This window comes from Labrus mixtus, chromosome 4 (assembly GCF_963584025.1).
Source record: "Labrus mixtus chromosome 4, fLabMix1.1, whole genome shotgun sequence".
Classification (NCBI taxonomy): Eukaryota; Metazoa; Chordata; class Actinopteri; order Labriformes; family Labridae; genus Labrus; species Labrus mixtus.
This window is the reverse complement of record NC_083615.1, coordinates 6,069,500-6,086,049: the sequence shown is the minus strand read 5'-3', so window position 1 is coordinate 6,086,049 and position 16,550 is coordinate 6,069,500. Positions and strand designations below refer to the sequence as shown.

At 43.6% G+C, this 16,550-nt stretch overlaps 1 protein-coding gene across 2 annotated transcripts in view; it reads right to left on the bottom strand.

The window, feature by feature from the left end:
• roraa (RAR-related orphan receptor A, paralog a) overlaps positions 1–16,550 on the bottom strand; it is a 191,577-nt gene that overhangs the window by 40,856 nt on the left and 134,171 nt on the right. The window contains exon 1 of one of the 2 annotated variants that reach the window (XM_061035383.1): positions 6,349–8,506. The exons of the other annotated variant lie outside the window; for it this stretch is intronic. Coding sequence (XP_060891366.1) covers positions 6,349–6,379 — 31 coding nt within the window. The 5' untranslated portion in view covers positions 6,380–8,506. Of the gene's footprint in view, positions 1–6,348; positions 8,507–16,550 lie in introns of those variants that run through there. 2 annotated transcript variants of the gene reach the window in all.

Genomic DNA, 16,550 nt, shown 5'->3' with positions numbered 1-16,550 from the left:
CTGGCAAGGCTGTTTTCCTTTGTTATTTATGATGATAAAATTCCTTTCATGCGTCTTAGTTGGGGGTGAGGAGGGCTTAATTCTGCTAACCTTGAGTAAGTTTTGCGTTTGCTGCGTGTCTTGTTCTCCTCCGGGAAATACAGAGACTACATCCTTTGCGTGCTTTGTGGTGCCATGTAAACCCAGTGAAGCGCAGAGACGGCAACAACTTCCAAACTCTGTAGTACAGACGGTAACATCTTTTGGTTGTTCTTAGAGAGCACCCCCTAGTGCTCCGGAGGATACGCCCGCCTTTGTTTGCACATCAGCGCAAACGCCAGGATCAGGCGCGTGTAAATCATGCCATCCTCCGAGCAGCACCTCTAATGGCCTCTGCTGGGACGCGCAATCAAAACGCCTCACGCACCTCTCCCCCCTTTTGTAATCAAGCGGCGGCGTGCATGTTGTGACGATCTTTGTTATGGCGCTGCCTTGCTCCCTCATCTCATCAAAATTCCATGCACCTCTCATTTTTCATCCTCAACGTTCCCCGCCGGGCTCCCAAGATACCGCAGCCGCTCTCCATGGAGCGGAGGGTAGTGCCGTCTTAGTATGCTGTGACCTTTGACCCCATTTCTGAGTCTACAGCATACCTTCGCTGCAATCCTGGCCCTGCTACAGTCTTTTCTTTGAAGACAAATTCCAAATACTCCCAAACACTATAACCTAGGAAATCATTTACAACATGGCTTTACCTTTTATGAAATCGCTGAGTAAGCTTTTACTTTTGACAGCCATCACTGAGAGCTCCTTTTCTTTTTTTATCACCCTCGGTCACATTAACACCAGAAAAGTATCCTGCTCACATCTCACCTCTGCTGGGCTGACACAGGAGGAGGAGAGAGGTGATAAAGCACACAAAACAATACTCCTCTTCTTGCGCACTCGCCTAGCAGGGAGATCTGATTACAACTGAGAAGAGAGCAGCTTGGTGTTTCATGGAAAAGCAGGTCAACTGGAGAGCGCTGTCAGACCTCGGGAGTCACCGGCCTGATGGAGGAGGAGAAAAAAAAAGCTATCGGACGTGGCGAGCGGGAAAGACAAAGGTTTTGTCTACAGCCGTACCGTAATGGACTTTATTCAAGAAGAGGAAGGAGGTGAGAAATTATGAAGGAAAGAGGACTTAAGAGTGTGTCCCAAGGGAGAGATGCATTAGCGTTCCTCCTCACCTTCTTCTTCTTTTCAGTTTCTCCCGCGTCTCACACTGGCACACAAGAGACAGAGCTGGCCCCCATAACCAGTACCTGACTCCTTACGTGTTTTTCTGTCCTCAGTGTTTGAGTCAGACAAAACGCAAAATCAATAATGCCTTTTTTCCCCCATTTCCTCTTTGATGCAACTTCAAAAAGCCAATGGACAGGCCTCCAGAGGCACACAGAAGGGGGGGGGGGGAGCCAATGGTACGATACAAGCTCAGAATAAAAGTACAGTGGGAGAAACTTCAGCCTTCACTCTTTAAAACAGTTAACTTCTGAACCTCAAGTGGCAAAGTCTACGAGGGGGAAACAGGGCATGTGAGGCTTAAGTAGTGTTATTTATTCCTTTTATGAATTTATGCAGTTATACGTTTTAGTATGTACACATACGTCAGTTCCAAGGGTATCTATATCAGTATTAAAATGAGTAAGAAATAAGTTCTAAAGAGGGTAAAGCAAAGGGTTTCTGTGAACACTCTTCTCTTTTTACACATCGCCAGTGGAAGTTACAAGAAGAAAGAGATAAAAAGAAAAGAAGGAAAAAAAAAAAAAAGGAAGTAAAAATGTTCTTCAGCTCCATGGACTGTAGTATATGATTATCTAAGGAGTGCTGACAGAGGAGGTGTTCTATCAGCGGCTAAATGCTGCATGACAGGGAGACACTTCAAAGGATCTATAAGTGACTCCTGAAATACTGAGTGAAAGTAAAGTAGGAAATTACCCTCAAGTTAAAGGCATTTGGCTAAGCCCAGCTTGCTGTTTTACCTGACTGGGGAGTGAAATGGAGAACCCTCACTGAACTTGGTTTCAGAACGAACAAAAAAAAAAATCATCTCTCTCATGATGGTTATCTTGAACTGCTGCTGATGTTGTAGCACTGGGCACAGGACGGGAGAATCATTTAACCTTGCCTGTGATTGGACTAATCTGTCAAACCCACAAGATGTGACTGACACGACGAGATCCGGACAGAGCTGTCTGACACCTTGGCCATGTTTTTTTTTTTTTTTTTTTTTGTGAAAAGTAAAAAGTCTACTCAGTTAGCTAAAAATAGTCTGATTGCTACAATTTTGCTGTGTTCTGTTTTGGCAAATCAATTCCACAATAATCAATACGTCTACACGTTTAGAAGCCATTCATTTATTATCAGCATGCTGTGAAAGTGTCTGTATTGATTCAGTACTTTTGTAAAGTAACAGCACTTTTTCTTTGTATCAAGCTTAGAATTTAAAAATCGACACTTTTTATTTTCCTTTTGGCATTTCAACAGATTTATTGTTAAATAAAAATACTGATGTCATATGCAGTTGTGTAAGTGGTTATAATGATCTTTTATGTAACTCGTGTTATTAAGTACAGACTGGCCCATTTGGTAATTGAAAAAAAAAGAGTCATAACAATAAGTGAATAAAATAGTAAATAAAAGATATCAATCTGAAGTCCTCCTCTCCTCTCCTTTCCTTTCATTTCCTTTCCTCTCCTTTCCTCTCCTCTCCTCTCCTCTGGAGTCAAATCAAAAATCCATTCTCTCAATGGGCAGTCAATATCTCATTAAGCAGTCCCTCCACACACAGTAAGGCAGCCAGGATGTTCGTCTCAGTGTGCACAGCGCAGACTGGCACACCTCGCACTCTTTAATAACCTGTGGGGACGCCATTCCACTTCCTCAGCCTGCTCAGAGGCAAGACAGAGGGCTAAAACACACACACACACACACACACACACACACACACACACACACACACACACACACACACACACACACACACACACACACACACACACACACACACACACACACACACACACACACACACACACACACACACACACACTCAGTCTGTCAGAGTGACTCTTGTTTGTCTTCTCGTTCCCTTTGCTCTGACATTATCTTTTAATTCTTGCTCTTACGTGCACGAGATCACTTAAAGGAGGTGATATTTCATCTAAATCTATTTCAAAAAATGCAAATATGGGAAATTTAATTTGAGGGTTAGATGAAAAATGGAATTGTGTATTATTAACAGGGGAAATTGAATTATAGTCACATTGAAGCTAGAACTATTTTAATCACAGAATTAAATTAAAAAAAATTTTTTATTTTTTTTTTAACACCAGACGATGAAAGCACACTTGTTAAAATATTCTCTCATCGTAATTGGGTATTTTATTTCAAATCCTTTTAGGTGACTTGTGCTATATTTGCCATCACCTTAATCTCTGGCGATTTTCCTTCGGCTTCTCTTGTCCTCAGTCCCTAACTGGATAATAGCCAATCTTGTTAACCTCTGCTGTAATGTGTGAGAGCCAGCAGCACTGGCTATAGTGAGCACTTCAATCGGCCACTGATAGAAAGAGACAAAGAGTACCGAATCTACAGCAAATATTTACAGCCTTGCTAACATAGCCTTAAAGCGCCTTTCACTACATATTTGGCTTTACCTCTCTACGGCCCCCAGAACATTTTTTACAGTCTAGTACACACTCATGCTAAATCACATATTAATGTGCAGTCTGCATGCACTCGAGTGGCGTAACTGGCCTTGTACTCGACAATGTTGCAACACTGCTGCTACATATACCTCGCCACAAGAATGCTCTTTTTGAAGGGTTCATTATATGTAGCGTGGATCAGATGCAATTTTTTTTTTTTTACCTTTTCTGTTGATCCACACATCAAACAACTTTCTTTAATTATGTAATTGGAATTTTTCATCTTAATTGTGCTGAGTAGGCTGGCTAATTTGCATGGGGTAATGAGAGGGATGTTTCCATTACAGGTAATTAGGTACTTGAGAGGAGGTGGTGTGGTAGAGAGGCTGAACAGAGAGGGAGAGGAGGGTAGAGCGAGGGGTGCAGGGTAGAGACAAAGCCACAGAGTTACAACAAGATGTTTGCTATAACATATTTGCATTCTTTTGTGGTGTGCAGTATGGATAGTAAATAAAAATCATCCAGGCATTCATAGCTGATTGTGTGACATGAAAGTCAGTCAGTGCAGTGGAAACAAGTCACTCTCCTGTTCATTTATTTCACCGATCAATTTCAGCAAGAAATGTCTGCCACCATTCAGATGAGTTTCCCATTATACTGCGTACACATTTGAATTTAACAACAGATAATGTCACATAATCTTAGCATTACACCAGTAGCGTATAACAAAGAGAAAGTACCATAGGGGGGTTAAGAAGGAGCGTGAAGATGAAGTAAAGACAGGGAGAAAAATCTTACTAAAAAGGAAGATAGTGACAGCTGAAGTCAGGTTCAGAAAACACAAGTATGGTCATTTCATGTATAAATTAAAATAAACTGAGAAAGAATTAATACACTGCCGTATGATCGTCAATCCTAAAAGTTCTAATAAAGTAGCACTGAGCATGACACACAGTATCTCAGTTGAAAGGAGTGATTTCTTCAATCTCTCTGCGTTACGTATTTGCATTAAAAAGGGCACGAAGTCAAAGGCCATTCCTGATATAAAATTCATTCCAGAATATGGCACGGAACTGAACTCTTTTTCATTTTCACACCGCCACACAAACGAGCCTCCCTTCAGAAAAGAACTTGCACACACTATGATCAATAGAAAAAAAAAAAGAAATGTCATGATGTGGTCAGAGTCACCAGATACACACAAAGAGCAAGACACTGTACAGCATGTGGAGGGCAAATGAATAATTCAAATGAAAAGATGAGACAAGAACACAACTCAAAATGTCACTCATTAATGCAATTATCAAACCAATACGCTACTATGGTAGTGATTTTATATTTTTCAAAGCAGTATTTTCACACACTAATTCAATATGTGTAATGTCATTTAGTCTGACAGCTTCTTTAGTCCTGAGAGAAAACTTGATAACACTTTTGTTAATTACATTTGGAGTGATTAAAAAACAGCAACAATGAAATCTAATAAACATTTCCATGTTTTCCATGCAGCACAGAATGACAGCAGCCTGAGGTTCTTATGCTATTTGACTGTATCATGTGTGCATATGGGCACATATGCTGTTCACATTTCTCTACACTGAAGAATTAAGCGTGCTCATATGTGTGAATAAACATTAGTTATGTGTTTGTGTGTGCAGCCATGCATGCGAGAAGTGTGCACTGTACTGTATGTCTGACTGCACTCTCACTCTCCGTCTGCGTGGATGTGTGTGTGCGCATGTTTGCCTGTGTGATGGAGGGGGAGGAAGAACTGGGATTAAGCAGACTAGATCAACATCACAGTGACTGGGAGGACCCAGTCCTGCTCTCGTGGCCACATATGCAAACCCCGACTACCCCAAAAAATAGGTCAGTGGAACACAACACACACAGATGCGCACACACACACACACACACACACACACACACACACACACACACTCACAGACGCACATGCACCAGTATCAACTCAAAGAATCACTGTCTGCCAGGCGCGCCACTGCCTTGTCGCCCCGTCTGCGACCCACGCTCAACACCGCCACGCACATCTTCCCGCGAAACAGACACACACGTCCTCTCCGGGCTGGAACAATGGGATTAAGAAGGGGGCAGAAAAGGGAATAGCAGCACTAACCCACCCCCTCTCTTTGACCCTCTGCCCACCTCCTCCCCCCCCCCCCCCCCCTCCCTCCTCTCTGCATGCATCCTTACATCTATGCTTTAAGAAACTTCTGCTCTGAAGATCAGGGGCAGCTCTTGTCAGAGACGTGCCCCCGTGCAAAGATTGCACCGGCTGTGGTTTCTACAGCACAGCACACAACAACAGAAGAAGAGAGAAAACACACACTAAGTAACAACAAAGTCAAACAGGCTTACAGATGCTTTTTTTTTTTTTTAAAAAAAGGTAATTAATTACAGTTTTCTCTTTCATAAAAAAAACAAACTACTCATGCATGTGGAGAAATACTAGAAAACGCTCAATTTCCTTCTTTGCATGCAGTCAGAATCACTGTTTTACTGTATTTCTCTCTCTCTCTCTCTCTCTCTCTGTCACACTCATGCCTTGCAAATGAAATGCAAAGAGTTGGCAGGCTATGAATAGCCGAGCCTTACTTCCCTTACTTGTTACTCAGGGTGCAGGATCAGCATGCATTTTTTTTCCTTTTCTGGTTGCTCTTACCTTTCATAGCTGAAATCACAAAATACATCATTAAGCTTCGAGTCCATAAGAGAAGAACTATCACCAGCGCAAAGCCTTCCACTGCTGTCTCAGCAGCAGCTGGCCAGCACAGCTCTGTCTCTCAGCCTCCGAGCATGACCACACCAGAATCCATGTGACTGTGACATCAGTGCTCATGTCTGGCTGCTCCCCACCCACTTGCCTTTGATTGGCACAGCGTGCAGCCAGTAGGGGCGCTGAGAGCTCAGGCAGGGAAGCTGGCCCTCTTCCCACTGATTGCAGTCAGAGCCTTGTATGCCGGCTTGCTAGACACAGCACACTCTCACTATCTTCTGTGCCTTATCTTCTCTTGTAAGTACAAGGATAAAGACGGAACCAGTTCTGGCAGACACCACACTCTTGTTCTGCTCCTTCCTCTCTTTTTGGTTTTCTGCTTTTAATAAATGGTGCGATGTCAAGGATGAAGGAAGAAGAGTCAAAGAGGGGGCTTAAAGGCTAGACGGGGTTGAGAAAGGGGTGAAGGAGAAAGAGGGCAGGGGAAACAAGAGAGGGAGGGAGAAAAAATGGAGAGGATGGATAAGAGGGGATGTGTAGTCTTTCTGTGGCTCAAAGATCGGAGCGCTCCCCTCTCCTCCTCCTCCTCCTCCTCCTCCCTGTCTGTAGATATGAGTGATCAGTGTGAGGCCAGATGTCTGCAAGCAGCGGTGGGCCCTACACGGAGAGAAGATGAGTCGAGCCTCAGCTTCTTCCCCTGACCTCTCAGAGGACCTGCATGCTCAAAACTCACTCTCTCTCTCCCTATCGCTCTCCTACGGCTCTCACACACTCTTTTTGACAGGTGAAGAAGGGGAGATAGTGACGGAAGGGTTCAGATGATCCCCGCCACCCCACTGCGACCGGGCGATGAGTTTCTTGCTATCCTTCTTCCCTCTCTGTCTCTCTCTCGCTCCCTCTCTCTCGGCCCCTGCTTACCATTCCAGTCCCTACCTCTCTTTCTCTCCCCCTCTCTTTTCCTCCCCGACTCTCTCTCTATCCTCCCCCTCTCCTTCCTCGCTCATCCTCTCTCATATGATAATCTGTTCTGACTCCTAACCAGCTGCCTCTCTCTGATACAATATTCTGGTTTTAGTGCAATCCAGCCCTGGCCAATAACCACCATGCAGTTGGCATTTCCATGAATAGGCTGGCACTCGCAGCATCTACAAGACAAACATCACACAGCTTCAGTTTCATATTCGAAATGTAATAGTTAAAAAATTAAGGAAGAAATTGTACGCACCCCCTCAAAAAAAAAAATACAATTATTAAATTTAGTGGCTAGTTTCAAATTCTACCAAGATGTTTGATAATTGCATCACCTAAGCAGCATTGTGTTGTCTTATTTCCAAAAGCAAAGAGTTTCATATTAACGATATGATTGCAAGATGAATTGTGATTATTTATTTACACCTGTGTTTCACGCAACATATCTTTATTCATTAGATGTCTTCTGTAATATATTGTTCATTGAATAAAGGTTCCTCTAACCACGTCTGAAATGGAAATGAGAACTCAGCAGCTTGCAACATAAATCTTCCCATGACAATGTTTCATTAGAACCTCTATGATCCATTAGAGACACTAAACACATTAACGCACATTGTGTCAACACTGGTCTCTTATTGCACACCGTCTAATGAACAAAATATCATTCAGAGGCTGATAGCATCAAATGGAGCGTGCCTGGGATACAAACTCTTCAAAACAATGTGATGTCAGAGACAGCGCCCGCGTCTCATTTCATTATTCAGCGTCGTCCCCACGAGATCGTCAAAGTTCACTCAGATGAGTCAGGGCCAAGGCTCACGCAGGAACATGTTTAACTGCCACTATCTGTGGCTGTCTGGCTGCTGTATCAGTGGACAAACAGCGGCTCGACACACGCTGGCTTAACGCTGAGCTTTTGGTTAAAGGTGGAACAAAACCAAGCATGATAGCAGGGGTTGAGTCTGCCGCCTGGTTATCTGGGAGGAGGATAACATCCATGCTATACCATCTGAGTGTCAGGACGGAGCTGGAAGGAGTGAGTGTTTTGTCTGCTTACAATCTGTGTGGTGCATGGGGGAAGATCTCGGAGGAATACCAAAAGGTTAGGAGAATTATGCCAGCAATAAACTGGTTTCATTTCAAGTCTTTAAAATGTTGCAACAAAAACAGTACAGAAGAAAAAGTCTGCTCGACGTGGTTCGGCTTTTTTTTTTGCATTAAAAGATGGGAACTACATTCCTATTATGTTCTCCACTGCCCTTTCACGCCTCCTCCCAATGTATCAACTTTTATGTTTAAAGGGTTACTCCACTGCATTTAGAGAACACAACATTTAAAAAAAAAAAAAAACAACTCTGTGGACAGTCACACTGACTTTTTCAAATGCCATTGTCAGGGGGTTCCCACCCTGCTGAAGTGATTAAGACAATGATCGTGAACCTTCATGTGGGTGGTTCAAAACTTTCTGGGTCTTTGTTGCTGAAATTCCCCATCTCTGCCCCTTCATTTCCTGTCACATATCTTCCATTACCGTCTAAAAAAAAAAAAAGGCTTGCACCCCTCCATTAGATTTTACAGTACATACTGTGAAATCAGTCAAGTAAGTTTCACATATCTACTGTAAGATTCAATTAATCTGTATTGTTTTCTAAGCAGCAGAATGTTCTGCATAGCCATACACATCTAGAGCTACATGAGCAAGAAAAAAGCAGCGTGTCAAAGAAATCGAAACGTATTCATTTGTGAATCCAGCTTCAGCACATAAAGACACTTTTAGCAGCACAGTGCAGAATTCTAAGAGTTGTTTTTTTTTTAAGTATTCAGGTTTTTTTTATAAACCCTTCTTATTATGCATTAAAGAAAAGTGTAAAAACTATTGAACCGATATTGCAGCTGTTCTTTCCTTTAAGCTTAACAAATACAGAGCCTCAGACTGTATGTAATGGTGCTTAAAAGCTCGTGCCTCCCTGAGGAGGAATGTTTCCTGCAAAGCCGCTTCGTTTGCTCTTGATCACACTCTCCCTTGACTGCTCCACATTACCAGTGACAGTATGCCAATAGTGGCTAATACTCGTTCATTAGGGCATTGATTAAGCCACAAAGGCACTGACGGTCAAATGTCTATGTGTATTAATGTGCTGATCACTGAAGTGTGGCCATCTGACTGATGGCTGCACTTCAGTGATCACCACATCAATAGTGATAGTTCCTGCTGATGGCATCAGGAACATTTCAATCGTATAGTCCTGACACGGGCCACCCTTGAAATCTGATTGGCCAACCCCGGTGCCAACACAAGATCCTAAACTATGACTGGCCTTGTCAGAGACTTCGGACTTATCTTCAAGTTGAGTATTCGTCCATTGTTGTAACGGAGGTAGTCGTTTTCTTTACAAGTTAATGTTGCATTCTTTTTGTTTTTGTTCGTAGTTTAAATTGTAAATAAATATTTTTGGACAGGACGTAGGACAGGAATGAGTCCATGAAAAAAAGTTCTTGCACACTCTTGAATTCGCAACGAACTTACTAGAAATGTTTCAGAACCACAGAGTGTAGTACCAGTAAAAGTAGATATGACTAGTGGAGATAGAAAGGATGAATCTTTTTTTTTTCTTTTGTGTGTGCACAAAAACTGTATGCCACCCCTATTGGTAAGTGCCCTAGTAAGCCCCTGCCTCCAAAAAAAAAAAAGTCTGGATACACCCCTGTGTAGTAGTTGCAGTTGAGAGTTTGTTGACTATCCTGGATTCAATTTCAAAATTGCCAGTTGCTGCATATGCAATGGCTCATGTGTTTGACCCAGCAGTGTATATATATATATATATATGTTGCTCCCTTCCTTTCTAAGGACTACCATCACTCCCAATACAAAAACATAATAAAAGGGGGTCATCCAAGTAGAAATTTGAAAGTGTTCCATCAGTCTGAAAATGCTTAATGCATTTCTGGATTACACATTGAGCTGATCACAGAAGAATTGTGAATGTACACCAGCCCAATCATGTGTCTTGGATTAATTTAGGCAAATGTATTTACTGTAAACAAGCCCTGTGGAAGGTATTTCAATTGAGGCGAGGTGCAGAACATCCACTGGTGCCCCAGGAGGAGAGGAGAGGACCAGAGCTGATAATGGCCTCATTAGCGGTCTGTCAGGAGCCGTTCCACGCACATACTCGCCATGCAGCTGATCCATGTTAACTCTCACAGCCCCGGACTGCTCTCAAAACTGTAGACCACACGCTGCCGCAACTCTGACCCTGCAGGATAAACAGTTATCGACTTCCTCATTTGGTGTCTCCCCATTCTCGTCGCGCGATATTTTTTTTTTTCGAGAAAAGTCGCGGCTTATATTTCACCGCGGAGCCACCTGGGTGTTTTGAGCCGCAGCACCATGCAGCCTGAAGCAACGGCAGAATTAACAAGCTCCAACAGGCACTCCATGAAAACAATACAGATCAATTTAATATAGATGCCAAGCAGTAGAGGGCATAATATTAGAGCCATAACAGCGCCCGGCCCACACCACACAATCATAAACCAATTTAGGGCCATTCCAGGCAATTTCCTGGGGGCTTCCACTTGTGGGAAGACTTCAATAAATCACACAGACAACAAAGGGAATATCTATTTCAGAGAAAAGAGGACACTATTGGGTTATGTCCACAGGACTGCGGAGGGCCTGCATTTAAAGATAACTTTAAATAAGAGCAGTTTAAAAAACATGCTACATGCTGCTGCTGTGCCTGGGTTTTATGGTATAATGTGTAGCTACAGGAAATGCTGTTAACTCATTACGGCTAATGGATTTTCCACATCGCAGAACAGTGTGTCTAGTGAGGTAGCAGCTGTGGCTAAGTCTCGTGTTTTTTTTTCTTCTTCCTAGTCTTAACAGAAACACTCTGATCATATGGCTCCACATTAGTGAGTACACACTATGGCCCTTCATCCTTTATATGCACAGCAGCCCCGGGGCCAGCTCAGCATTATTCTCTCTCTTTTCTATCAGTCACTCAACACACACACACACACACACACAAAAGCACAATATTTATAGAACAGAAGGGTCAAAAAGGAAAAAAAAAGATCTGAAAGCATATCATTCCTACATAGGTGAAGTGTACACCTGTCATCTGTCATGTAATCAGGATCAACAACACAGCATTTACAGTGAATGGTTGACAAGGCTGTAGCCTTTTGTTTTAGTGCCATGTTATTTATAGAGCTACATATAAAACATCTTTTTGAATAAACACAGAAATAAGAGCCTCTGGTGTTTCCAATTCAAGTGATTCAAATAGTTTGTGACAAAGAGTAAAAACATACACACAAGTAGTGTCAGCATGGTAGAAGAGCCAAATTGTCCTGCATGGACTGACCAAAGCTTCTCATCATTTGCTATCTGCCCGCACGTTCAAACGTCCCCCCTCGCAGGTATGAGTGAGAGGTGGTGACGAGAGGCTGTGCGAACAATATGATAAGCGCTACACTTTCAAAACATCAAACCGCCCTTTTTTTTTTTTTGTTTGTTTGGTGGCTAAAGTGGCTGTTTAGATTGTCGCGAGTTATTTTCCTGCTGGATTTTAAAAAACGGAGGAGAATGCCGAGCCTCTTCTTTTCCGTCTGCGGGAACTTTAGCTGTGACAAAAGTATTTACACTCTGCCCACTACACCTGGATGCTCAATTGATTTTTACAGCCCTTGAAAGAATATGCACCTCAGTATATTCAACGAAGGCTGTCGTTAAAGTGACTGGAATAAATCAGATTGTTTATTTGCTTTATCAGATGAAAAGGCAGTGGTAAGGAGAGATCATCAGCACTGCTGGAGTGCTATCATACATCTCACAGAAGCATTTTTTTAATTTTATTTCAATAGATCAATAGAAATCAGATTTAACAATGAAATGCACTGCATCTCTTTTGTGTGTAGTCGCCTTGGGGGGAACAGAAAGGAAAAGAGGGATAGGAGGATGGAGAGGGAAGGAGCGAGAGGGAACGAGGAGGGGAGATTATCGCAGGCATGGCAGCCTGTGTGAGAGGCTTAGCCTGGCTAGGCAGGGAGGTGGAACCCTGTGAATTCTAATGAACTGGCAAGACTCCCCCCTAAAAACCAGCTCCATCTCCGCTGCATGAGGACGACAGGAGGGAAGGAGGAGGTGATTAGGGAGGCGCAGACCCTCTCCTGCAAACCAAACAGAGCAGGTCATTTTCCCTGTGATAATTATGGCCATAACCAGGCATGAGGGATTGGTAATGGACCTGCTTATTCTTCATGCCCTGCACAGGCAACCACAGAGCCTGTCAAGGGGAAAAGCATGATGATGTGTTTTTTTCTTTTTTTTTTTTTCTTCTTCCTTCCTGTTGGTAGGGTGACTCCAGTAAGAGTTGCAATGGCTGTTGAAAAGGGCAGCGAGGGAACTTGGCCTTTGAGGGAGAAGTTAACGAATGAACTTCATTATTGAGGAGCATACCAGGGAGACCCCCCGGAGTGTGTGATGTATTACCCAGCGTCAAACTTACACACTTCCCCCCCCAACATCACCAATATAGCCCGACATGAGCTCTGGGGGGAGGGAGGCGTGTAAACTAAAATAGTTAACCTTCTGGCTTAAGGCTAGAAGAGAAAGAAAACAAAGAAACAAACGGCAGTGTACAAGATATGCATCCATTATTATTATTATTTTTTATACAAGAAGATATATATTTTTAAATGTCTTTTTATTTCTTGTGCAAATTGTCCGACTGCTGGGCGTGGAATCCCTCAGCAGAAAGCAGCTTTAGCTCAAACGAACACATCGTTCATGTTCTCGCTGTGACTTCAGGTGGTGCAGTCGGTCCGTCGAGGGCGTCCAGATCAACTCAACTTAGATTACTCTCATTTATTAAACAAAACAGCTCTGCTCAAGCATGAAAGTAACTTTTTTTTTTTAACTTCTACAAGCTCTCTAAATACAACTTGACCCACAGGAGGGACTAATGTTTTCCTCAAGATTGAAGGAGATCTTCAGGCTATGTGCCACATGCACCACTTAGCCTCCCCCCCCCCTCTTGTACCAGGCCTGGGTGGAGTTTCTCTACAGCGGACGGGACCAAGGAGCTCTTTTAGCGAGCGCACACTCAATACTTTTTACTCTTGACTTATGAGGATGCCATGGGTGCAAGGGAGTGATTCATCACTGGGCGTGCTCCTCTTGCACCCTCACACATTAGTAATGTGGTCCGCTGAGGAGGAGTCCTGTCATCAGTCTGTACCTGGACCCTCTGAACAAGGTAGGTCAACAGGAGGCAGCGGCGGATGGCCCACTTTTAGTCTTTCACAGCACCTTTAAGTTTCTTCCAGCTGAGCCTGACGGACACGCCAAGACCGCGCCGGTAAAAGGGGGAGACACATCTGTGCTCGAACTGGTGTGTACTCGCTGTATCTGTTGACTCAGTGGAACTTGTCCTCCCATGTGCCGAAGTGAAGAAACTCAGTAAGAGGTGAAAAAAAAAAAAAAAAAAAAAAGAAGTAATAGTATCTTCATTAAAACACTCTGGTGTACAGGGAAGAAGGAAAACACACAAGAAATGATTCATGGTGTGGATGAAAACTTCCCAGACTTATCCATCTGAAACTGCCTCAGGGAATTTCATCACAAGACTCCCGAGTCTCCCGTAATTCAGCCCGCAACAAAATAACCACATGATCATCTGTTCTTTCACGAAACATATATTTCTTACTTTAAGTCAGTGTAAGCCTTTGACCTTAACGTCGCAGGTAATGCACATTTAAATACCTACCTCAGTATTCATGTTTGTCATTTTACTTGTGAAGATTAGGTGTAAAAAGGCTATTTGAAACCAAAACACAGGATTAAGGGATAATGCTGCTCTGTGTCTTGTGAGTCGACCTTGATTCTGTAATCCAGCACAATACTGGAGAACAGCATATTTCTCCCTCTCTTGTACGTTCAATACTCTGACTGTAGAACAGCTCACACTGATGTAATGGCAGGAGCATAATGGCATAACACGGAGAGAGAAAATCATCTGAATTAGGGGGGAATTTCATTGTTACATGTGTGTGCGCGACACAAATAGAAATAGAATAACACGATGTGTGCAAAGGCATAGTTGATGCACCTTTATATTGAACAGCAGCTGCTAATGCTGCTAAAGGTAAGGAGGGGGGGGGGGGGGGGGGGGGGGAAATTGGGCGGAAAAAAAAGACGTAAGTGAATTGATTTAAATTACCTGCGCTTTAATGACCATGTTGAGAAATGAACTTGATCTTTACAGTGAACCAACCTGCAGTCAGCCACGGCGTTATTAAGGACCGCGCCACTTAATCAGAGAGGACGCCAATTTAGCATGAGGCTAACTATGCAGGAGGGGCCCTCTGTGGCAGCGAACACATTACCGAGCTGCGTGTCACCTGACTAACACAGGTACGTACACACACACTCTCTTCCCTGCTCTGCCAATCTGCCTTATTTTCCTGACTCCATATCTCCTTTCCTGTTTTTTCCTCCTCCTCTCTCTCTCTCTCTCTCTCGCTCTGCCTCTCTGCCGCAGACACAGTAGAATGAAAACCTGCCTTTGATGTCTGGGATCCCATAATGCTGAGCAGTAGAAATCCGCATGCCTGTTATCTGTAGAATCTTAATGATGACGGCTAACTTCACAATGGGTTAACCGCATCCCTCTGTTCTTGCACTGCACACCCACAGAAACACAAATTAATAGCAACGGGGGGAAAAACAGCATTTCTCTAATAAAGCAGATTCAACAAAATGTGCACAATGCGATCAGCACAAATGTCAATGTCTAATATCACCGACAGCTTTTGTGAGCACTTCTGCTTTCTTCTCTGCGGATGCAACTTTTCTCCCCCCCCCCCCCCCCCCCCCCCCCCCCCCCCCCCCTTTTGCTTTAGTTTCCGAACAGAACGAACGTTATTTGCCGGAGAGAGATATGATCCTCTCCTCAAATTTACCTAATTGAGTTTCAATAAACATTTGATGCTCCGTATGCAAACAGTACAGTTTGTTGTGTTTTGTCCTGACATTTTTCTTTCTTTCTTTCTTTGAAGCAGAATAATGATTATTATTGATCCTGAAATCCTGCTTACAAGATATTTCAAAAGAATTGTATTACAGGGGACATCTCACTCGTTACATGGTTTATTCAACAACATTCTTTTGAATAATGCAGGAATTAAATTATAAATGTTAATTTTTTTTTTTGCCCGCTTTTATTCATGCATGATATTGCATCAGGATTTTCACAAGCTAAAAAAATCCATAATGGAATATTTCTGACAATAGTTAGCTCCACTTCAGTTTGGTGTAATTTGTCTCAAAGTGCTCTTCAGCGAGGAGAGAAGACCGTCAGATACACGCTGGTCAGAGGGATAAGCTCAGAGAGAGACTGTGTGTGTGTTAGTGTGTCTGTGTGTACGTATGGCTGAAGCTTGATGATGGCACAAGGACATTTAATTGCGTCCCCCCCCCCATCTTAAAGCTTCCCATCAGCATCAGTCAGGATCATATCTGGAGGAGCTCCATGACCTCCGCCTCTGTCGTCCCTCCATGAATCAAACCTTTCATTACATGCTGACACTCTTGTCCTGCTCTGAATGCGTGTACACCATGGGGAAAGTGATGAGGCATCGGAAACCTGATGAGTGACGGATAACCTGCGCTTGTGCAAAAAAAAAAAGCTGGGCGACCGCGTGCCGCAGCGAGCCCGAGGCTGTCCGCGTCCTCCCGGCTACGCCAAACTGCTTTCGCCTGGCAGACACCATCATCTGAGCGCAGCCCCTCCATTCCTGGCCCCCGCTCACCTAAGGTGGCAGACAGCCGGCAGAAGAGAAATCAGCCCACAGCAGATGGGGGGCCACTTACTTTGGCTGCTCCATCCGAGCATTGTGTCCTTGTCACATGTCACTTACTCTTGTTTTCTGGTCTGACAACACTTCAAGACAGGGCCGCTCAGTTTTAGGTGAGGCACAAAAGGAAGACGGGGTGAGCAAAAGCTGATGAGGCCTCTTCGCTCTGGCTCAAATTCTCTGAAAGAGCCGGCACTCAGGAGACGAACCAGATTACGAGCCAACAAAAGCAGAGCTCCCACATCAGAAAAGAAAAAAAGCTGTCCTGCACCCCTACAGTTCCCCCAACCACGCTGCTCCTTATAAAA